Below are 22,115 nucleotides of genomic sequence, written 5' to 3'. Positions count from 1 at the left end.
TCTCTCTCTCTCTCTCTCTCTCTCTCTCTCTCTCTCTCTCTCTCTCTCTCTCTCTCTCTCTCTCTCTCTCTCTCTCTCTCTCTCTCTCTCTCTCTCTCTCTCTCTCTCTCTCTCTCTCTCTCTCTCTCTCTCTCTCTCTCTCTCTCTCTCTCTCTCTCTCTCTCTCTCTCTCTCTCTCTCTCTCTCTCTCTCTCTCTCTCTCTCTCTCTCTCTCTCTCTCTCTCTCTCTCTCTCTCTCTCTCTCTCTCTCTCTCTCTCTCTCTCTCTCTCTCTCTCTCTCTCTATTGAACAAGCAAGGGGGAATTTCATGTAGCATCATAGGCTCTCTCAAGTGATAGGCAACTGCCTCCAAAATCAAGTGTCTGTTTACAGCAACCCAGACCGGGCCCACAACCGAGACACCCGACCCCAACGCGAATCCATGGCGGCCGCTTCCCAGCCGAGTCCGCCCTCGCTCGTGTGCTCCATACCAAACAAGACGTTTGGTCAAGTGTGCCTGTTGGTGGGCCCTCTTTTCTCGCCAAGACCCAACCCAAATCAAATGGACTCATTCTATCAACAAATCGCAGTTGTGCCACTACTGCCGCTCTACTCACACATTCCCGCCGCCGTGGACCGCAAACGCCGCATGCCAACGACGATGTCAGCGACGACGATACGGCCGCGCTCGCGTCTTTGTGTGATTTGTTCAATGTGGTCGCGTCGTCAAAATTCAAACACGCAACACGTTCAAAACGTTGGCAGCTTGTGCCTATCCACAGGCTGAGGGACAGGACATTTCAAGCTCCACTCTAGCCCCACCCCGTGTCCTGGTTGGGAGGAGACGCTACCTTATGCCCTTGCGTCATCTTGGTCAGGAACCTGCCAAGGTGTGTCTTGCTTTTTGGTCGTTTGCCAGTTTGCCACGCTCGCTGGATTAGAGGGATGGAATGAATGAGAATGAGAGACTGCCGATCATAGCGACGTGCTCGGCAGGCAGAAAGCTGCCGGAGAAAGAGAACTGAAGGTTTCGTACACCAAGACGACCCCCATCTTTCATCTTTCATGTGCATTCTTCATGTGAATGGCAAAATTGTCGAGCAGGCGCCATTCCTTTTGTCATTCGTATTCTTTGTAAGGCATACTTGATGCCTAGCGCTAGGCTTCAAGATCCCTTAGCCCCTTCATTGACGACGACACGTGTTGGGTGGGTTGTGATTCCCAAGCTGTATGACAAGCACCACCCCCAACAACCAACAACCAAGCCAAACCCACTGGGTCATAGACCACGAGGGTTCATTCTGAAGGAGTTGGGCACCTTGAACCGTGGCACAATAACAAACGGCAAAAGGCGCAGCGTAATAACATCATGGGTCACAGTCAGCATGAAATTTGGTAAACGGCGTCGTCATGAGAGGGAACAAAAAAAAAAGATGAGATAGGATCATCAGGTACATGTCCAAGACCACTGTTTCAGATCCTGCCCCTAAGCTTGGTGCAGCTGCCAACCCCTCGTGACCGCTTGCAAACGGAGCTAGCTGGTCCATTCGACGACCACACGTACTCCTCACCCGTACAAGGTAGCAGGTGCCTAACTATGATGATCAGCGTCAACCATCATTCGTTACTTCTTCAAGAGGGCGAGAACAGCGCTGACGCCGGCGCACGACCACCACTCGTGTCATGTGAAACCGCACAAGCAATCAACCCCCTTGAACATTAAGTTTTGCCTCCTCCTGTGCAGCGAGAGCACCTGATCAACCCGCCGGAGCCATGGAAGAAGGCTGCCAGACGGGTCATTGTTTTCAACTTTTGACTTTCAATGTTGCAACCTGGAGCGGAGCCGATCGGAAATTTAGAGTTGCTAATTTACATGTTAACCATTGCAGGCAGTATTGGCATATCGGCATGGAGCAGGACCTTCCAACCTGCATCACTTTTTGTCCACGGCTCCAAGGCTCGAGCTGCGACGCGTTGTGCACTGTTCTGGTGTCAAACTTGCAAGTGATATCCCCACCACGGCCATCCCACACCACACCCACACCGTGTCGAAAATGAGCCCACATCCCATGCTGGGACAATGATGACAAGCTGACATGATGGATTTTATTTAGGAGATGCAACACGCTCCCCTCTTATCTAACAGTGTCTGACATTCAGGTCACGTTTGAATTTTTCGCAAAAGAGAGAGAGAGAGAGAGAGAGAGAGAGCTGACGACGCACCGCCGACACGATGGCAGCGCCGGCAGATGTTGCGCAGCTGGAGATGGCGGCCGTGGCCCTGGTAAGCTGGAATCATGGTTGCTCAATCAGCCTCAGGCGGTTCCTCTTCTTTTTCGCTGGCTTTGTCTGCTCATGACGACAGCACATCTTGAAAAAGCAAATCAGCAGCTCGCTCAAACTCAGCTCATGCTTTCGCGCACGCACAGACGGGTCACGATCCCACTGCCATCAAACAAGCTGAATCGCTGTTTCTTCAGTTTCGCGAAACGCCCAGCCCTTATGAGCTTTGTCAACACGTCCTGGCCCATTCCACGCACGCCTACGTGCAATCCCAATGCTTCTCCACCATCCACAACGCCGTCGTCCGCGAGCTGGCCCAACTAGACCCCGACCTCTGTTCTCAACTACGCCAGCTCATCTGGACCTGGCTCGCCAACAATCGCCAGTTCGTTTGCGCCCGCCGCTGCTCACCCATCACGCACTTGTGTTGGCTGCATTCATTCCTCGCCCGCTTATGTCCGGAAATGCATCCTGCCTATGCCGCCCCTTCTTATCGCCCGTACACCAGGGCCCCACACTTTGTCACAAGCATTGCGCTGCGCACGCTCGTGGTCCTCTACAAGCTGCTCTGGCTCCGTCAGGATGTCGGAGAAGCTTGGCAGCAGCACCTTCTCGAGCAATTCCAAGCTCTCGCCGCTGGCAAGGATGATATTCCACAGGTGCCCACCCCTGGTCCTGGCCCGACTCTTGGCTCTTTCGCTAGGGCCCGGTCTCCTGTTTGCCTCTGGATCCCCTCTCTCCATCATGCTTGCCCAGCGGGGCCCATGCTCATTGTTTGCCACCACGCCCACTGTTAGCTGCAACTGCTGCTCGAGTTGGCCTGCACCGCCCTGGATCAATTTGCCAGCAATGAACGCAGCTCTGAAGTGGGCCTGCCGCTCCAATTTCACCGCCAATGCCAAGCTCGCTTTGAAGCAGTGGCCCTGCGCCCCATTTTTGTGTCTACCCTGAATCTGTTTTTTGTACGTCCCGCGAGTGATCAGCACTTCTGCAAGCAGTCCCACCTGAGTTTTCCAACCATCTTGCACCTGCACCTTGGGCATAGAAACTCTCCGAGAGCGGTGTGGCGGGACAAGCCAGCATGCTGGGTCTGATTGTGCGCTGCGCTCGAGTCATTATGCGCATCCTCGACTGGCCCTTTCTCCACCGTCAGAGCCGGTCAGCGCTTTTTTTTCTGCGAGACGCTTGACTTCCCTAAAAGACCTGCCTGCCTCACGCACTTTGTGTGTGTGCGCTGCGCATAGGTTTGCGGGCGCTGTGTCACGAACGCAGCTCCTGTTCTGCCCGCCCGACTCTTGGCAAGACCTCTTGAGTGTGGACCTGCTCCGCCTCTTTGCTCAGGCACGTCCATGTCTGACTGTCAGCGCTGCATGGACCCCAGCAGGATGATTCTGCCTCTCACGTTTGTGTCTACGTGCCGGTCTCACTGCCCCGTGCTCTCATCCCTCTCCACGCACCCTTGCCATATTTTGACTGGCTACAAATGTGCCATTGGTCGTGTTCACAGCTCTGCGAACAGCTACCTTATACTACCATCGCCAACAGTGACCTCGGCCAGATCTTGATCAAGCTCATGGGCACTGATACTGCCTCGCTCACGCGGGAAGAGCACTTGATGGAGTATATGCAAGCATGCGTAGCCTGCCTCACTCAGTTGATGCGAGTGACCCTGGAATCGCCAAGCCGTCATCAAGAAGAGGACTTTGGTACGGCAAACGGTTCATGCCACCCTGGCTCCAACCCGACCGCGGCCACCATGCCATGACTCAACGCGCCCAAACCACCTGCCAACCCCATCAACTTCCATCAACTTTTAGGGTCTTACCTGTTAACGCTCACAACCATGCTGTCGCGACTCGTGGCCAACTTTGGCGCGCGCTACCTCATTCGTGTATCAACCTTGACCCTTCTCGAGGCTGCGGAACACATTATTCGCCTTGCCGCTCAGGCCATGGTGCTAGACGATGAAGATAACCCCATCTTTGGCGAAGCCCTTGACCAGGGCCTCCTTGCCCTTGAGATTTTCCTGACTGCCGATGAGGTCTGCCGCGCGTGCCTTATCCCTGTCCACGTCCAGCTGCACGCACTTGCTTTGGTGGTCAAGAAACTGGTGACGTACATTGCACCGAGTCTTCATGCGTACATCTCATCTGTGCCCCCTAAAAATGCAATTCCCAGGTTCCCTCGCCCTGGCGTGAACGCGGAACAAACGTTTTTGCTGCTTACGTGGAAGCCCGCATGCAAAAGTCTGCCGTCGACAGTGCCAACGATGACGAGGTGAATGAGCCACCGCGCACCCATTCTGCTTCGCCTCTCCTTGCTTTGATGCAGCCATGAGATTGAGCTTAGTGAATTGCGATTGGTGTGTCTGTGTGTCTGTGTGCGTAGGTTCATGAAGAGCAAGAAGGGGACGAACGCGCCTTCAGCGACCAATTGGCCAGTGTTGGCCTCCTGGGTCGTCAACACCCCGACTCGCTCTTTATGCTACAAACCTTGGTGCGCGCCTCCTTCTCAGGCAACCAAATTGCCTTGATGGCATCTTCTGCTCTCCACCTTGAAAAGCTCTTGCACACATCTCAAGCACGGAGCTTTACGACTATCCTCATTTTTACCCGTTTTGCCTGCAGCTTCGAGAACACGCAACCGTCTATGTTGCAAGGGTCACGAGCCCAGACCAGACAGCGGGTACGTCCTCGCTGCTCAGGCTTGCAAACCCAATATATCAGTCATTGCATTTGTCACGTCCTTCTTGTACCGAGCCTTACCTCTGGCTCTCGCATTCTCCGCCAGCCGTCGCAACATGCCATGAACGCATGCATTGGCTTCTCTTGATTTCCCGAGCCACCCTGGTGGATGCCACCCATGGTCGGGCGTTTGTGCCTCCACAAATGCTCGAGGCCATCAACGCAATGGAAACTGGCGGTATGTCAAAGACACATGTCATGCGCATTTCGTTCACTCACTCATATTCTCGACCCTATTGACCGTCATGATTTGTTGACGGGTGGTCCACAGGACACACCAACGTCGTTGTTGTCATGGTTGAACTCGTCATGCAGCTCCTGCTGGACATGCAAGCCTGTCTCGATCAAGGCCAGGGCTCGACCCTGAGCACACTGGTGCGTATGCGCCGCCATGCCCTTGTTTACATTTGGCTTCCTCATGGTTGTCCTTTGTTTAGGTGCTGCACTCTGTACTTCACTTTCTGGCCGCTGTTGTGGCCGCCTACGTGAGCGAGAATGACGCTGCCACACAGAGCCAGTAGGTGCTCGATGTACTGTGATAACCTGGCCGTGCTCTGTTTGCAGCCACCAGCAGACGCCTCGTGTTGACTCCAATTTTGCTTGATTTGACCCAGCTTGCCCTCCAGCCTCAGCCAGTACTTCAGCGTGGCCGGAGCTACCCCTTGGAGCACAGCTCTGCTCAAGCAGGTTGGCTACCTTGGCACTAGCACCTTTCCTGCTCCCACCACCCCCTTCTCCCTTGTGCTTGCGTGCTCACATGTAGCAATCTTTCTTCGCAGGCCGTCAACGTGTTGGCACAGTGGCATTTTGATGCTGACGTGTGTGGTGCTGCTGTCGATCTTCTGGAGGCAATTGCCACAAGCGCGGTTGGTTATGGGATGGTCAAATATTGTGTAAACCACGAGAATCCTCCGTTTGCAAGAGTTCTCTTGTTCACTCACACTGACTTGCTTCGATATAGGTTGGGCCGACTGTTTGCGTCGATGAATCTCTGTGGCAGGCTGCCTTGGCTATATGCAGCAAAGACAGTTCATACAGCGCCCTCTCGCTTTCTGTGTGTATCGACCTCTCTGCTCGTTTGACCGCGCCGTCGCTTGAAATCAGTGTCCCATGACTAACTTGATCGTCTCACGCCTTTGTCCCCACCCAGATGCAAGCACGCTTCATTGCGTGCGCTGCCAGGGCCACGCAATGTGTGGCCGAACCCGCGGGCTCCGCGTACCTCCAGCACATGACCAATCAGCTCTGCGAACCGCTGGAATGTAAGTGAGACACACGTTTTTGTTTTGGCTTGGCCAAGCTACGCTGCTTCGCATTCACTTGCCGCGTCGAGCACAGTGTCCGCCCAGCAGCAGAGCGCGAGCGTGGGCGCCGCCGAATCCACCGCAGTCTTTCATAGCATCGAGGTGAGCCTGGCCCCGTGCGCAGCTTTTGCTTTGTTATAGGTGGACCAGTACAACCTCATTCTAGACACGTGGCGCGTGCCCGACCTTGGCCCTGGGCCCGCCCTGCTTCGCCACCAACGTTCTTTTCTGGCTCATTTATCTTGTTTTGCTTGTCTGATAGCTGTGCCGTGCTGCTTTGGACGGTGTACTGCTCTACAAGCCACGGGCACGAGGGCTTGAGCCGACTTTACCGCTGGTCGGGCGCTGTGTGCAGGCCTTACCCACCATCGTTGCCCGGATCATCGTTGATGCTGAAGTGCGTGATGCCCTCGTCAATTTTAGCGCCGAATTGGTTACGTGGACATCCGATGCCTTTAGCAGCTGCGAGACGGCGGGTAAGAAGCGATGGCAGGCGCACGGACCGTTTTGCAAGCCTGGCTGTAGATGGGCTCGAGCACTTTTAAGCACTGCAACCTTATTTCAGGCTCGGTGCTGGGCTTGTCTTTGCGTGCGTCTTTTGACAGGTGTGGGTGAAGTCTTGGATTTTGTCCATCAAACCACCACACGTTGTTTGAAGAGTGTGACAACGCAGGATGTTGCCCGTAGCGACGACACGGCTGCCATGCTGTTGGGAATTTTCAAGATGCTGGAGGCTCTTCTTCTCGCTGGTGAGGAAGACGCTGCCTTTGCCCATCGTCTACCTGATGAGTTTAATGTAGTCCATGGGCGCATCGCCTCACGAAACTGCTTGGCTGGGTATCAAAAGCCGACTGCATTGACCTGGTGGGTGGGCACGAGGGTAGCCAGGAGCGCGCCCTACTCGAAAGCATGGTTGCGCGTTGCCCTTCCGTGGTGATGGAACTTCTGCACCATGCCATCCCATTGCTCAATGATGACCTATTCAAGGTATGCAGTGATCCACCGCGCATGCAGACAAGGTAGTGAGCGCACTGGCCCGCTCTCTCACGACGTTTTGGCCGTAGATGCCGTCAATAGCGGGGGCATTTTTTGCTACTCTGGATGCCCTGCGAGATATTTTCCCGCGCGAGGCACGCTTTGCTCGTGTTTCTCCCACCACGCTGCTTCGTCCCTTCCGTCATCGTGCCTTGCCCCACCTCGCGTCCGCTCATGTACATCTTGTCACTGGATTTGCAGCTGTACCTCGCACCCGCCGAGTTTTTGAAGCAACTGGCGGGCATGTTGGACTCTGGCATGAAAGTGGTCTCGGGTCCAGTGCCAAAGTGCTCGTTGCAGATTGTTGATCAGCTCGCGGGTGCCCACTGGAAGGCCTTGCAGGTACACGTGCTGCTGCGATGACCGGCGCAACTTGAACCCCCCTAGTCGAGCTCATGTGCTGGTGACCACATTTCTTCAGGCACAAAGCGCCCGCCCTGAATTTTCGGCCTTGCTGGAGCATTTCGTGCGGCTCATGTTTGACTGGTTTGTACGACAAACCTTTGACACGGAATTGCTGCCATTAGCTGGCGGTACACTCTTTTCTCTTCTCTGCTGTGAAGCTGTACGTTTCGTGACGCGTGTGGAAAGGCGACGCAGGCACGAGCAGCTTGATAACCATGCCTTGCTCTGACTTGTAGAACTACTTTATGCATCTGGCCAACGAACTCATCGCACAGCAAGTACGAGCCATTGCTGTTTGCTGTTTGCGTTTCTTGCACGAACTCTACCATGATCAATGTGAAAGGGTTCAAACTTCGTGCCAATTTGAGCACCTCCATGGTTTTTCTTATTTCTGCCTGTCTGCATTGGATGTGATCTTGTATAGCCGACAGAATACCAGGCCGTGTTGTCGCAAGCCTTTGAGAACCTGGTCTCAGGCGACGGGATGTCATTCAACAACATGTCGCGGGAACGACAGCTCTTTGTCAAACACTTTGCCAAGTTCCTGTTTGATGTGCGAGGCTATCTTTTACATAAATGAGCAGCACGGATGAAGCTTCATTCTCATGGTCATAATTAATACTCGGATGAAAATAAAAAAAAGCAAAGTGCGCGCAGCGCATCTGCTCTTTTGGTTCTGTGTTGCGATGCATGGCACCTCAGGACCCACTGCAAATTTTGATCCAGAACCAAAAGCACTGTCGTGGGCCAATCCTCACAATAGACGGCAGACCTGTTGAAGAAGCTGGCTGCAATTACCCTTGCACGTGCTGCTGCCAGCGCCGCTGCCAGCCCTGCAGGCCGAAAAGAGCCACCAAGGCATGCAAAAGTTCGAGGGCTAACGAGACCACCAGCCATCAACGATCGGTCAGCAGCGCCACACGGGCAATCCAAGCTGAACAATAAACACCTTATGAACCATGCCCTACTTACTTTCTGTCAAGAGCATTTGCTGCTGAGCAGCGCTGGCACTAAAAGAGAGGTGCGAAAGGGTCGCGAGAAGTTGAGTTTGCTCTTGAGCTCGGGCGCGGTCTACCCTTGAGCACCCGCACGCGATCGTGCGTCGACAAACCTCATCAGTGGACTATGTGCGGTCAAGGTGTTGCCTAGAATCCAGTCCAAAGCGCAGAAGCTATTGGCTCGGCCAGCCAATGCCATGAGGACTTTGAAGCCAGCCAGAACATCATTCATCTACACCAGACACAATCCTGCATGTAAGACACACGTGTACCATAGCATAGCACCACGAGTAAAGGAGAGGCTTAGACCAGAGCAGGAGCATCAAGAGCAGCACGGACAGCTTCCACGATTCGAGCCCAAGCGCGCCCTGCAGCGCTGGAGCGTGCCAAGTCCAGGCCCATGGGCAGAAGGGCGGCAACTACCATTCTAAGGTTCGAACACACAGCAGTGGTTATCCATCATCGAGCTGCATTGATTGAAAGCACACAAAATGAAGCAAAGATAACAATCACGTACAGAAGCTTGAAGACAAGCTCACGCAGCCAGCTCGGAGACTATGGAGCCGGGGTAACATTGGCAGGGACATCCGAGGAAAAATGATGTACAACGCACACGCAGGCAATGAGAGGCCAAGGAGGAGCAACACTACTGCATTTAACACTTTGGGCAGCACCGTGTACCTGACGAGTGACATCAGCGGCGGCTTCCCCAGCAGTGCGATTGGAGGCGAGAAAGAACACCTGAAAAGCAACAAGGTGAATGTTGTGTGTGTGTGTGTGTGTGTGTGTGTGTGTGTGTGTGTGTGTGTGCAGCAAAAGACCTTTTCATAATTGAGCCAGAGAAGACGGCTTGAGTCAACGAGGCGAGACTGGGTGGTCACAATGTCCATACCAAAAGAGTAATAGCACGAAGCGCTGGCCGCAGCAGCTCATCGTCAATGTTCTGCGGTCGATGGTGTTCGTGGTAGCCACCATGGCACGCATGAGCGGGGCCGCACCAAGCACCAAGGGCTGCGGCTAGTACCAAGCTTCGCCACACCTACCCAACTCAGCGCATGCTTCACAATGCGTTTCAGCAGCGCCTGGACGGTATTATCAAGATCCCAGGCCGCCACCTAACAAGACAGGTCCCGAGCCACGTTGAGGTCAATCAGGCTCAGGCTTCATCCGTCAGAACCCTGATTCTGACGCACCAGCGGTGTACGAGGATCGTTTTGGGAGCTTGCATCAGCCACTTTCATTGCACTCTTTCCCCCTGCGGTGCAGGCCGCCGCCTGATCAGCCACCCCTCGATCAACCACTGCTGCCCGGTGCTGCTGCTGCTGCGCATCCGCTGCCATCCTCATGCTGCCGAACAGCTTCTGGCCAAACGTCTGACAACTTGTAAAAATGGAAAGGAGGAGGGGGAAGTTTACATTGCATTTTGGTTTTCACATCGAATCACCAGTTGTGCTCATAAGAGAGAGAGACAAACACGAATTGAAGTGTAAGCAGCAAAGGCACACAGAGAGAGAGAAAAATGAATTGGTCAAAAGAAACAGAAAAAGAGAGAGAGACGTATTCATTCGATGACATGGCAAGGTATCGCGCTTGCGTGAAGGTTCGCAGTCAAGCAGTCAAGCACTCGCTTCCGGTACAGCTCTCAGGTCCTCGTTTGACCTCGGCTGATGCACGCTGCAATTTGCGCTAGCCAGAGAAAAAACAAGAAGAGTGTGCAAAAGGTTGAGAAGTTGGATCCTTCACAACTCGCCAGCGTGTGGCATTGGAGACTCCGCGCTTGCTTCCGAGGCGATCGGGACGTGCCACAGCCGCGCCTCGAGCTGCACGGCCTTCTCCAAGATGAGCTGCGCTGTCGGCTCGTCCAAGAAGGATGCATCATCCCCACCGCTCCCAAGAAGACCGAGGATCGTTCGACCGATTGCACAGGTTGATCCCTCCATACCGTGCTTCACAATCGGTGCATCGCCGCCATTCAAAAAAACAAAATCTTCCAAGCGCTTCCTCGTCAGGCTAGTCATGCCATCAGCCGGGCTGTTGTTCAAGGCATCATTGAGCGCCTTTGCGACCATTTTGTAGGAGCATAGGCACACCTGCATGGCCGCGATGGTGGCTTCGCAAGTTTCGTGGTGTGACTTGTAAAAGTCAAAGTAGGCGAGAAGTGCTTCGTTGGGTTCGTTAGCGTGCTGAATGTTAAACATCTCTTTGTATTCGTTGGCATTGCTGTCACCATATGACAGCTTGCTTTCGAGATCGATGATGAGCTGTCGCAGGCAAGGGTTCTTGTGGCGGCGGCATGCGTCGAGGCCGGGGCGAACCACCTCGGCATACTGCATCAAGTACAGAAGATCTTGCTGAAGAAAAACTTCAAAGTTGGCGTTGTCCGCCGTGTGCACGAAATGGTTTGTGATCAACTCGGCAAGGGCTTGAGAGTGTTTGAAGATCCCTGGGTGGATGGGCCCTTTCGATGGCACTGGACAAGAGGTGACTTGCTCTTCGGCTTTGGCGACGGTGTCGACTCCTGTTGCGGCCACCACGAGAAACAGGCCGCATAGCCACTGCCAAGAGCCCGGAAGATGCATCGTGTCGGATCGTGGAGCAAACCAGGAGTTGACTCTTTCATGGAGTGAAAAGTGAAACAAAGCGCCCAACCACAGCCCCGCCCCAAACGTTGACCCGCTGCACCAATGTCAGAAGAAAAATTCAATGGCTTCGGTTCACATTCAAGACGGCGGGAGCCCCTAAGTGCCATTTGCTCTTGGCTGTCCCTTGTCAAGAGTCTCTGTTGGCTTTCCGTATGAATTCATGGCCGTTTACGCAGGCCTGGTACAGTGGCGTAGAGCCTTTTTCTGTGAGATGGTGCATCGGATGATGCATGACCACTTTGTGCAGGTTCAGCAGCATCATCATATGGGACAGGTCTACTATGATCATACGGGATCAAGGGAGAAGAAGAAGGCACCGATCCTGTCCTGTCCTTCAAGTGTTTCAACAGCCTTTGTGCCTCCTCCACACACCCGTTCTGTGGGGATGATGCACCATAAGAGCTCCACCATAAGCAGGGAACACTTGACTAAAGTTGTCGTAAGAAAACGGAATAGTATTTTACTAAAATTTATCTCGAATTCGTTGTTTTTTTTTTTTTTTTTTGTTTTTTTGTGATTTTTGTGATTTTTGTAATTTTTGTGCTGAAAGAAGACCTGCGACGCGAGTCGGGGCAGCGAGTCGAACAACATGAGCGCGCTTGTCGAGACAGATCTGCTAACGCAGGTGAGATTGATTTTGAGCTGTGAGCTGTCACTGTTCATCCGAGCACGATCTATGAGCTAGGCGAAGAACTCCCCACGGCAGAAACGGCTCACTGGCGATGCTCAACGATTGACCCCTGTCCTTCACATCTCGCAGGGCTGCTTTTATCACCCGCGTCAAGGTCGCAGCAGTGAAGACCAGGCTGTGTCATCACCCTCGCCCAAGCGCGGCCGACACCAGGGACGCCACCCCCGTTCCTCGGCGGCTAGTGTAGCGCATTCTGCACAACCCGATGAAACACCGCAACAGCGACTTTTTAAGACTCTTTGGCGTTCCTACGAAACCAAGTTTGACGTATGCTTCGCCTGCTCGCGTGCCATGCGTGCCGTTTGCCGTTTGAAGGCATGAGAGGAGAGCTGGATTGAAATAAAGGAGTCAGGGAGTTGAGTTCAGCGCCATTCCAATCAGTATCGCCACTGTCCTTGAGCTCGCGCTCTCCTGTGCCGAACTTGAGAATGGCGCTCGGCCGAGGGGCTTATCGCTCGGAGAGTGATAAGATAGCCTCATCCAGCTTGACCGCGTTGCGTCTAGACGCTTCTGGGAAGCAGCAACGACAGTGCATTCCAAGCCATCCTCGACTTTTTTCGGGCACAATCGCAGCTGGATGAGGCCCCGGTGCACACGGATGTCAGACAGTATCGTTGCCCTCCGCACCTTCGCGCTCAAAGTATTCATGTTCAGGGCATAGCCTGACAGTCTGGCCCTACCTCCGTGGGTTGGGTGTTTGTACTCTCCCATTCTGTAGGAAATTTCAACGGCCATCGTCTTGACGGGCATCAATGTCCCCGACCATGACGCCATCTTTGCCCGCCTGACACAACAACTGCATGTAGGCTGCTTTTGCTGATACACGTGTCAAATACCACCACCCCCTTGGTCAACTGGCCGACTCACTGCCATGTGGGGACGCAAACGCCACTTAGGAATTGTCTCCTTACATTGTAACCCTCAAATCTTTTCAATGTCAAAATTTTGCCGGGGTTATGAAGCGACTGGTTCGTCTGGCCCCGCTGTATCGACGCCATTTCAGTTTTTATTTTTTGGCTCCTTCAAGCCATCGCTCGTGGCATGTGTCACAAAGCGCCCTGTCATGCTTTGGCGCTCAGGTGCAAGACCTCATGTTTACCGATGCCGATGCCGAGGGCGAGGGTGGTGGGGGTGGCCCCGCATCTGCGCGTCCGAAGCGAGCCAAGCTGGCCCGACTGCCCAACTATGACTTTCAGGTCTGGAAAAATTTTCGTTGTTGTTGTTATTGTGGTGGTGGCAAGCATACTCGTCTACCACCACCATTTATTTACATGTGATGCACGCGCACTTACATTGCTCAAGCCAAGAACATCTCCCGCTGATCTGATGCTGCCTCGTACATACCTTTGCACCAGGTTTTGCAAAATTGGTATTCTGCAGCGCGGGCTAGCCTGCCAAGCGGTCGCCGCCGTCCACTGATTATACAGCTCCAGGACTTTGAGGCTTTTGATACGATGGTACGCAGTGTTTGGAGCACGCGTGCATAGCAACACCCTGAAGGCTAACCGGACATTGTCTGTTCAGGTGGTCGCGGATCTGGTACAGTCATGTCAACGCCACTTGAAGGAGCTGCCCTTTTTATTTGTTCTGGGAGTTGCTTCGACTCCAGACGTTGTACCTAGGTAGGATCAGTGTCAGTGCTTACGTTGACCAGCCGTGCTCTTGCATTCGAGCGCACTCGCTCACTGCATGCCATCGCTTGCACGATGGCATGCTGCCTGGCTCTGAAACAGACACCTTCCCCGAGCGGCCATGACATGCCTCAATACCAAGAGTTTCCGTCTTCAGCACCCAGACCGTCTGCTGAATGCTGCTGCAAGCGTGCTCATCAGCGAGGAAACGCCTTTGATTTTGGGTCCGCGGTATGAATGGTCATTTCCATCCTGAGGCTTTTTGAGGTGTTCCATGGCCCATCCAGCTGCAAGCCACCCTTGACTCGACACTTGCCTCATCTCCTTGCCCGCTGACATTGCTACCACCTAGGCCATTGCGGGAGCTCTTGGACGCGTTCCTTTTCCATACACTCTCCATCAACAGCTTTCGGATGCAGCTGAAACTTGCAATCCACGAGCACACGGCTCGACTTGGCGACGACGTCGTTGACGTGAGTACTGAACTTCTTGATTTCGGAGAATGGCATTCCGACCTTATCTAACCCGACCCGCCGCGCCTGCTGGCGTGAGGCACGACGCAGTTGCTGCTAGCTCCCGAGGCCCCGTCGAGCCATGTGCACCACCGTGGGCGCTATCAGCTGGTGGTCCTAGTAGCTCTGCTTTGTCAAGCGCTAGCCAAGAGTAGGTCGTGCCATGCCAGATTGACTCTGTGAAACTCCTTCTGTTGATACCGGCTCCCCTTGCGTGCCGTGAGTGTCCGTGTCTTCCCTCATTCATCCTCTCACCCATCGGTAGGTGTCCGTCAAGAAGCCAAGACAGTCATTTCACAAAACCTCATGACTTGGCTCTTAATGTTGCTTCAGCGGCCCCTGCTCGACTTGGCCTTGCTTCCCGATTTTAGTGCCCACTTGCGGTATGATGGTCGCCGCTCCATTTTCCTGGATTGTGCTTGATGCTCATTTGATTCGCAGCTGTACGCTGTCACCTGCGTCTTTGAACCTCTGCTCACAATCTGACTTTTGATAGGAGTCATTTGAGTCCTGAGAAATTGGCTGAATGCCTGAAGGAGCTCATACAGCTGGTTGAGGCACGCAGCAACGAGCTTGAGCACTTGCAACCTGAGCTACAAAAGCCCATGCAGCAGCTTTGCGAGGTCTTTGGTCAGATTATATCCGAGCTTCTCACTGCGGACAAGGTATGGCATGAGAACAAAGGCTGCACAGCCATACGCTTTTGCGGGTTCAGTTTTCAGTCAGATTCCTGACATGGATTCCTTGTGCGTGGTCGTAGCCCAATGAAGAGACCCAATCCGCGCCCATGGCTGCAGAGGCTGGCGATGAGGTCCCTAGTGATGCTGCGAGGTGAGCCCGCGGGGGCAGATGCGTGCCACATCGTGTAGCTCGACAATTGGTACTCACGTATACCCCTCGACAATGCCGCAGTCGTGCCAGCGTCCATGACGTCTTGAGTGGTACGGCAGAACCAGCACCCAAGCCAAATCTCCTCAAGCGCTCCACCCTGCGCAGCTCTCTAAAGGGTCGCCCCACCGCTGGTACACGTGTGAAGCACGGTGTGGAGGCGATGTTTGCGGCTCTTGACCACTTTATGCGCCCTTGGCATGAAGCGGATCACACGGAAAACAGTGCCATCACCGTGTCGAACAGTGTAACAGCTCTATCTCAAGGTGTGAGCGGCACCCAGAGCCAGAATCCCCATGCCATGCTAGACCCGCCGCCTCACGACGCTGTATTTCGGTCCATCTTCTGTCATAGAACCTTTGCGGTCTTGTTTGCATGAGCACTTGGCCTCGGCTGGACCTTTGCTCGGTCTCTCAAGCTCGTCTTTAGCGGCCAAAGCGGCCAGCCGTGCGCTTGAGGCTGGGGCCGATCTGAGTGGACTACCGGACTTGAGTGTGGTATACTTGTTGTACCTAGAATCGGGCAAACTGATCAACCTACGAGATTGGATGACGGTACGTGGCCAGCGTTTACGAGACGGCTGCCGCGCCCGTGTGAGGCACCGCCGCTGAGGTGGCACCCGCACGCTCTGCTCTTGTGCTTACATATGCTGCCTTGTCGCTTGTTCTTCCCTTAGGCATTTGTCGCGGCCGTTTCACCTGCGTCAGACGATGCGGGACAGGACAACATGTCTGGAGACGATGACGAACCGACGGAAACTGCACAAGCTGCAGCGGATTCCGAGGCAGAGAGTGAACGTTCAATCCAGTTGCAGGTGCGCTTTGCGCGAGCAGTGGGCGAGCTGGAATTTATGGGCCTGGTCAAGAACACCAAGCGCAAGGCCGATCACATGCAACGCATGACGTGGGGCCACATTTAAGTGGAAGTGTGTATGGAAGAGCCTTGGGGCATGCGCACTGTACTTTTTTTCTTCTTTTCTTTGTTGCAAGAAGTGTTCTTGCACCCAATACGAACGAGTCGTGCTGCGTACGTTTGATGACATTATCATCGTGACATGAAGGTTCCAAATGCCACAAGCCATTGGTTCCAATCACTCAAAAACAGCACAGAGCTGTACACCCTTGTCGGCCCTACGCCCAAGCTGGCATTTTCAAGTCTAGAATTATCGAAATCGCTCATGCAGTTCAAGGTGCACTCAGGGACACTGCTCAGCAGTCTGCCGGGCCGAAGGGGCACCGCAATCAAAGCACAACCCACACACGGAAAGTCGCATCAGTCTACATCTGATGGAATGAGACGATTCATGCATCGGAAGAATCAGCCAGGAGTGGCCGCGTGGGGGAGGATACAGGGCGAGGATACAGGTTGCTTGTCTCTAGATCAGCGTGGGAGGACTGTCGGTGGAACAGAGACGCCATATAGGTAAAGAGAGCGCTGGTGACAATGTAGCACGTCGGAACCACCACCAAAAGACTGCTTGTCACCTGTGCGCAGTGCACCATGAGAACGAGAGGTTAGAACCAGGCACTATGTAAACCTCAACGCGCATGTCACGATGGCTGGCAAACAAGGCTTTGGTTGAGTGCAAATGGGAATCAAAAGGCTTGCATACCGGGTGCTGGCGTTGATGACCCCAGGTACTATCTTGCATGGCGCCAATCAGGAGTGGGCCAAGTCCCCCTGCAAGCAGGTTTCATGCCAAGTCGATGTGGCCGGCCCCGATCAAAACCCAAAGTGATTAGTGCAGTAGCAATTAACAACAGCAAAGGCGAAGTATCGACATGTGAAGCAGTCGACACGGGTGTGAATTCGTGTCCGTACCAATCAGGGTGTTTACGAGCAAGAAAATGGCATTAGCCTGTGACCGATACGGTGCCTCGACAATGTCCTACAGTCGGATCAGCAAGTCATAAGGCAAAAGGCAATGCCTAGACATGGCTGCCATTGGATTGCTAGTCTGATGCCTACCTGGATGATACAGGCGGCAAGGCCCAACCAGGTCTCAGCTGCAACGTATGAGAACATGATAAGGACCAATGCAGTGGATCGTGTGCGCGTCAGAAACACCCCCATCACCAAAGGAGTGGCCAAGACCTATTACAGCCCCACGATTTGTTAAAGCGAACTTGGGAAATCGGGTTTGGCCAACAGAAATGCCAAGTAAAAAAAAAAGCGGGGGGTGTCCATGATGTGGGCTGGCTTATCTGACTTTACCTGGGACACGGCAATGATGTAGCATTTCGAGGCCGTGGTCACTCGAGAGAGCTTATCGCTCACACGACCGCCTGAAAGTGGAATAGGCACAAGAGTATGTTGAGCGACCTGGCCAAGCTACAGGCCACGACAAAAGCGGGCACCTCTGGCGGCAGATTCATACCGATGAGGCTACCACAGCTCCCGCCAACAGTAACGATAATGCCCATGGCGACCATGGTGTGGGCGTAGGCGTCATCGTCCAGATCAAAGCGTTCGCGAAAGAAGGAGGGGAAATAGGCTCCCAGTGCATAGCCAGCCACGTTGCGGACAGCTGCAGCGAAGCACATGAGGACAAAGACGAGGCGGTAGGGGCTTCGCCTATCGGAGGTGAAGCAAAAAGATGATCAACAGATTGAATGGAGCGGTGAGGAGGAAGGCGCGCAAGCATGCATCGAGCCAGGGAAGGCGGACAGCGGCCATGCGGGCGTACCACAGGACACGTGCCACTGCCCAAAAGGAATGATGGGCGCGATCTTTACGGCCATCGCTGTAAACGTCAGAGCGGCGTGCTGCCACGGCGTAGATGCAGCCTAGTACCAGGCCGGGTAGGCCAAAAGCCAGAAAAGTCCGGCGCCAGCCAAAGCGCTCGTTGACAGCCCCGGCGATGTAACCCATGCCACCGCCAATGTAGACACCCGTGTAGAAGATGGCCATGGCTGTGCCACGTGTGCGAGGTTCGTGGAGGGCAGCGATTGTAGTTATGGCCACGGGACTGTACACGGCTTCCCCCAGGCCGAGCGCGAAGCGGAGTAGCATGAGCTGCCAGAATGACTGGATAAAGTATAGTGCGGCTGTGGTGAGGGACCAAAAAATGGCAGCCACAGCCAAGACGAGACTACGACGATGGCGATCGCCCAGGTAAGCCAGAACGACGCCTGCGGTGGCATAGATGACAGTAAAAGTCGGGCCCTTGAGCAGGCCTTCCATGGTGTCGGAGAACGAGAGGCAGTCTGCATCGGCGTCCCCTTGCGTGTGCAAGCCGCTCACATCAAACCAAGCACTAACGCTGACACCTGAATAACTCGTGTTGGTCGAGTTTGGGGATTGACTGGCTGCACTCGAGTTGCATTTGAGACCGCCACTAATAAGGACGGGTAGCAGCTGTCGATCGGCCTGGTTGAGAATGAAGATGAGCAAGAGCAGGCCCAGCACGAGGACACGCAGCGTGGTGGGGCAGCGCGCATTCAAGCCCACCCCACCCTCAACCATACCCTTTGCCATCCTGTTGGTCCAAACGCCCCCAGCCCCCCCTCGCAGGCGCGAACACACGCCCCGCCCCGTTCACCACACCAATCGCCCCGACCTCGATCCTCTCCCCAAAACTCTTCTCTTTTTTCTCATCAGCACCCCTCAAAACTGCCCGCCACCCTGTTGTTGGTTGAAGAGAGAGAGACACACTTTTTTTTTTTTTTTTTTTTTTGGTTTTTTTTTTATTTCTTTTGTCACTCTCTCGTCTCACTCTCTCTCTCTCTCTCTCTCTCGTCTCACTCTCTCGTCTCTCTCGCATGGAAGTGCCGGGATGGCTACTCGCCCGGGTGCAGCAGAGGTGGGCGCTGTTTTGGCACGGCTGCGACTTTTGTCTGCGGATATCCGTTCACGGGGGAATGTCGGGTTGACCGCCATCGACCACGCTCTCTTCAATGAGCTCGAGGTCGCCTTGAAGGACTTGGCTGAGCAGGTTGACCAGCTGGATGCGGCGGGGGCCATGGTACTCTTTGAGAGACATCCAGAGTAGGTTGCCTTGCTCGGCTTATATTCATCTCTGCTTTGTCGGACCTTTCCCCCTCCTTGCTGCCTCGCACAGCATTGACCTCTGAATCGACGCGCGGATATGCAGACTGTCATGGCTCTTGGGCCGGCTGATAGAAAGTGCGCCGGCTGCGGCCTGGGCACCAGCTGCCGTACACACTGCCCTGGCCATCGCCCGCCTCCTTGTCCGGCGCTTGAGCTCACTGGCCGATGGTGACCATGGCTCAAACAATGCATTTGCTTGGTGGGCCGCCACTCTAGTTGAAGGGTTTGACGCAGCCGCCTTTGTCACACTAAATCCCGTGGATAGCCCGGCCTCACTAACCGCGCCAGCACCTCCGGCCAAGCGAGCGACGCGCCGCTCACCCCACGATCAACTTGTGCAGCTCATTCAAATTCAATTTGCAAGCGCTCCACCACTATCCAATCTCATGTGCACCTCGCCCAGGAAAAGCCTCGGCAGCTCGGTGCCGCGCAGCCCGCTGCCCATGCCTGATTTACGTGATGAAGCGCTGCATAAGCTCGTCGTTCTCATCGGTGAGGCCAAGGCGACACAAACCAAACCCGGCACCTGTCTCCGCTGCGCCCAGCTGGCAGCCGGCACCGCCCTTCGCTTCTTACGCGCTTGTGGCGGCAAAGACCAGCGGCTGCGCGGGATCCTGCTGGGCGCTGCCCGCCGCTCGCAAGCAAGCCGGGCAACACCATGCAGATGCTGCTGTTTTGTGTCCCAGCCACAGGCCTTGCTGGTGGCTGAGATCTGGCACTGGTTCACGCACAGCCCAACACGCTGGGCCATGCTTGGCCCACCAGGTCGCCGAGCCCTGCAGATGGCCAGTACGCCGGCCATGGCGACATGGCTGTGCGATGCCGTCCGGGAGTGGGCTGCCGCGGGCTGCACCCAACAGCACCCACCGATACCCCCCACTCTCATCTGGGCGGTGACCACCAGTGCTATGGGTATACTTGCAACGATCCGTGCTTGGGATGAGCTTGGCACCGTCAATCCAAAAGCATGGCTGGCGGCCGCACGCTTCTGGGCCGCCATTGCCTGGCGAGATGCTTCAGCCGACACGCCAGGGCCTTTGGGAATGCGCGAACTCATTGGTCCCCGGCCCCATCTAGCCCCGGCCGAAGTCCTGGCTGCAGACTTGACAGGTGCTGTCCCCGTGTACCCCGGAGATGCGCGAATGGTCGAGTTGATGGTGGGAACCTTGTCAGGGAGGCCCGACTGGTGGCGACGCTGGCTGCGCCAGCATGCTTGGCTAGAGCCCCACCTGCCCTCTGTGAGCCCCGTCGTGCCGTAAAGTAGCACCTTCGGAGCGACGATTGTGGCGCAGAGCGTCAGAGACGCAAGACAGGTAGCTCCAGCGCTGCACTGGCTGCTGCGTAGCGCTCCTGTAGCTCGGCAAGCTGAGCTTGCAATCGGGATAGCAGGGTGGGATTGGTGACAACATCGACCTCATCCTCGCCCGCCGCCACGACCAGCGCATCATCAAATTGAGCCACATCTGGATGAGCCGTGTGCCACATGCAAACACACATGAATGAGGGCGCGCAGAAGCACAGTGAAATGCAGGACCCAAAAAGCCAGGACCCAAGCAGGGCAGTTCAAGCACAGAGTCATGAATAAAAGGCAAACATACCAGCACTCATATCATAGACTTCGGCATACACAGCTTGGAGAGCAGCTACCTCCGGGTGGTCGTGAGGGAGAGTTTTGGTAGCAAGAATTAAAGCCGAGCTGCGTGGCGAACGACGGCAAGGAAGCGTGAGGGAGCGTCTGGGGCGAGCCATCCACTGTTTGAAGCAAGACCGCACCAGACAAAACCCTGTAGCCGGCCATATTGGTGCGCAAGTGCGCGAGCTTGTTCAAGGCCCGACTCGAAGCCACGCTGCAAGCCCGCCTCGCGACCCGCTGCCGCCCCGTCTGTGTAGCCCATCTAAAAGCAGAAAGAGAGAGTGTGTGTGTGTGTCAAGCACAAGCAGAGGAGCAGTGAGCACAGTCTTTTATGCTACTTGAGGTCTGCCATTTAGGCACGTACACGCCAATGGCGATCCTGGCGCTGGCGCTGCTCTGCCGCTGCAATATCAAACTCGGACGCGCCGGCATCAAACACGTCATCCCAGTCGTCCATGTTGCTGGTATAACTCAAACTCTGCTTGAGCACAAAGCAAAGCAATCCGACTCCTCGCCTCAGCCTCGGGTCTTGGCGCCCTGTGTGTCCACTCGGTACGTCTCAATCCTTCGCGCTTGCAACACAGAGTGCACAGTCAACTGCACCGACTGCCCTTTTGAAGCGTTTCGCGCGGAAACTAAAATTCGTCAAATACAAAAAGCACGTGGTGTGTGTGTGTCTGAAAGTGTCTGTGACTCTCAAACCAACCAAACCAATTCTGTCGCTCTGTCTCTGTCTCTCTCTGTCTCTCTGTCTCTGTCTCTCTCTGTCTCTCTGTCTCTGTCTCTGTCTCTGTCTCTCTCTGTCTCTCTGTCTCTCTGTCTCTGTCACTGTCTCTGTCTGTCTCTGTCTCTCTGTCTCTCTCTCTAAATCTCTCTCTCTCTCTCTCTCTCTCTAAATCTCTGTGTGTCTCTCTCTCTAAATCTCTGTGTGTGTGTCTCTCTCTCTAAATCTCTCTCTAAATCTCTCTCTCTCTTTCTCTGTCTGTGCTCTCTTCTGTGCTCTCTTTCTCTGTGTCTGTGCTCTCTTTCTCTGTGTCTGTGCCTGTGTCTGTGCCTGCGTCTATCTGCCTGTCTGCCGGTCTGCCGGTCTGCCTGTCTGCCGGTCTGTTTGTTTGAATGCGACATTTGGCGCTCTGTCGCTTTGTCTCTCTTTCCTTTTCATCTCTATATCTGAGGTTTTCGTCCAAGTGCCCTTTACCCCTCCGCATATGCACTCACTCTGCTACTTCGACCACTTTGGTGCATCGGCTGCGACCAAGGGAAAGCACCAAGTGTTTTACAGGTTGAAAAAAAAGAAAGGCGTGCATTTGGGCTGGACGA

At 54.6% G+C, this 22,115-nt stretch overlaps 5 protein-coding genes across 5 annotated transcripts; 2 read left to right on the top strand and 3 right to left on the bottom strand.

Moving 5' to 3' along the window:
- Positions 1-2,497: 2,497 nt before the first annotated feature.
- MONBRDRAFT_33416 (uncharacterized protein) lies at positions 2,498-8,475 on the top strand. Its single transcript, XM_001747901.1, has 25 exons — positions 2,498-2,647; positions 2,771-2,921; positions 3,060-3,224; positions 3,308-3,420; positions 3,507-3,621; positions 3,770-3,968; positions 4,080-4,303; positions 4,441-4,539; positions 4,651-4,758; positions 4,890-4,947; positions 5,104-5,184; positions 5,278-5,381; positions 5,444-5,523; positions 5,621-5,693; positions 5,786-5,872; positions 5,968-6,060; positions 6,157-6,268; positions 6,345-6,412; positions 6,573-6,786; positions 6,916-7,059; positions 7,158-7,297; positions 7,547-7,687; positions 7,767-7,910; positions 7,987-8,028; positions 8,175-8,475. Exons 4-25 carry the CDS (start codon positions 3,344-3,346, stop codon positions 8,328-8,330), a joined length of 2,559 nt encoding a protein of 852 aa, XP_001747953.1. The 5' UTR covers positions 2,498-2,647; positions 2,771-2,921; positions 3,060-3,224; positions 3,308-3,343; the 3' UTR covers positions 8,331-8,475.
- A 1,779-nt stretch (positions 8,476-10,254) lies between these two features.
- MONBRDRAFT_33415 (uncharacterized protein) lies at positions 10,255-11,354 on the bottom strand. The gene has a single exon (XM_001747801.1). It carries the CDS (start codon positions 11,325-11,327, stop codon positions 10,488-10,490), a length of 840 nt encoding a protein of 279 aa, XP_001747853.1. The 5' UTR covers positions 11,328-11,354; the 3' UTR covers positions 10,255-10,487.
- Positions 11,355-11,616: 262 nt separating this feature from the next.
- On the top strand, positions 11,617-16,031 carry MONBRDRAFT_33414 (uncharacterized protein; the record flags this gene model as incomplete). Its single annotated transcript, XM_001747900.1, has 17 exons — positions 11,617-11,829; positions 11,941-12,015; positions 12,151-12,348; positions 12,586-12,669; positions 12,800-12,883; positions 12,978-13,049; positions 13,161-13,277; positions 13,437-13,538; positions 13,627-13,703; positions 13,815-13,943; positions 14,065-14,185; positions 14,558-14,607; positions 14,721-14,889; positions 14,985-15,055; positions 15,137-15,378; positions 15,467-15,666; positions 15,789-16,031. 17 exons carry the CDS (start codon positions 11,617-11,619, stop codon positions 16,029-16,031), a joined length of 2,247 nt encoding a protein of 748 aa, XP_001747952.1.
- A 969-nt stretch (positions 16,032-17,000) lies between these two features.
- MONBRDRAFT_27436 (uncharacterized protein) lies at positions 17,001-18,589 on the bottom strand (the record flags this gene model as incomplete). The annotated part of the gene is made up of 4 exons (XM_001747800.1): positions 17,001-17,076; positions 17,322-17,397; positions 17,490-17,686; positions 17,799-18,589. The coding sequence occupies 4 exons, from the start codon at positions 18,587-18,589 to the stop codon at positions 17,001-17,003; spliced, it is 1,140 nt and encodes a 379-aa protein (XP_001747852.1).
- A 373-nt stretch (positions 18,590-18,962) lies between these two features.
- On the bottom strand, positions 18,963-21,252 carry MONBRDRAFT_10116 (uncharacterized protein; the record flags this gene model as incomplete). The annotated part of the gene is made up of 5 exons (XM_001747799.1): positions 18,963-19,081; positions 19,739-20,527; positions 20,761-20,858; positions 20,936-21,057; positions 21,160-21,252. The coding sequence occupies 5 exons, from the start codon at positions 21,250-21,252 to the stop codon at positions 18,963-18,965; spliced, it is 1,221 nt and encodes a 406-aa protein (XP_001747851.1).
- Positions 21,253-22,115: the final 863 nt, after the last annotated feature.

The sequence above is a fragment of the Monosiga brevicollis genome, genomic scaffold, assembly GCF_000002865.3.
Source record: "Monosiga brevicollis MX1 MONBRscaffold_19 genomic scaffold, whole genome shotgun sequence".
Taxonomy (NCBI): domain Eukaryota; class Choanoflagellata; order Craspedida; family Salpingoecidae; genus Monosiga; species Monosiga brevicollis.
This window is presented reverse-complemented; position numbering and strand designations above follow the sequence as displayed.

What these genes read in the sequence shown, in the direction of transcription:
- MONBRDRAFT_33415 (XM_001747801.1), bottom strand. Translation starts at nt 11,327, where the DNA reads ATGCATCTTCCGGGCTCTTGGCAGTGGCTATGCGGCCTGTTTCTCGTG.
- MONBRDRAFT_33416 (XM_001747901.1), top strand. Translation starts at nt 3,344, where the DNA reads ATGCTGGGTCTGATTGTGCGCTGCGCTCGAGTCATTATGCGCATCCTC. An exon ending in TCAATGATGACCTATTCAAG is followed by an intron (nt 7,298 to 7,546) that starts GTATGCAGTGAT and finishes CTGGATTTGCAG; the next exon opens with CTGTACCTCGCACCCGCCGA. An exon ending in CTCTTCTCTGCTGTGAAGCT is followed by an intron (nt 7,911 to 7,986) that starts GTACGTTTCGTG and finishes TCTGACTTGTAG; the next exon opens with AACTACTTTATGCATCTGGC.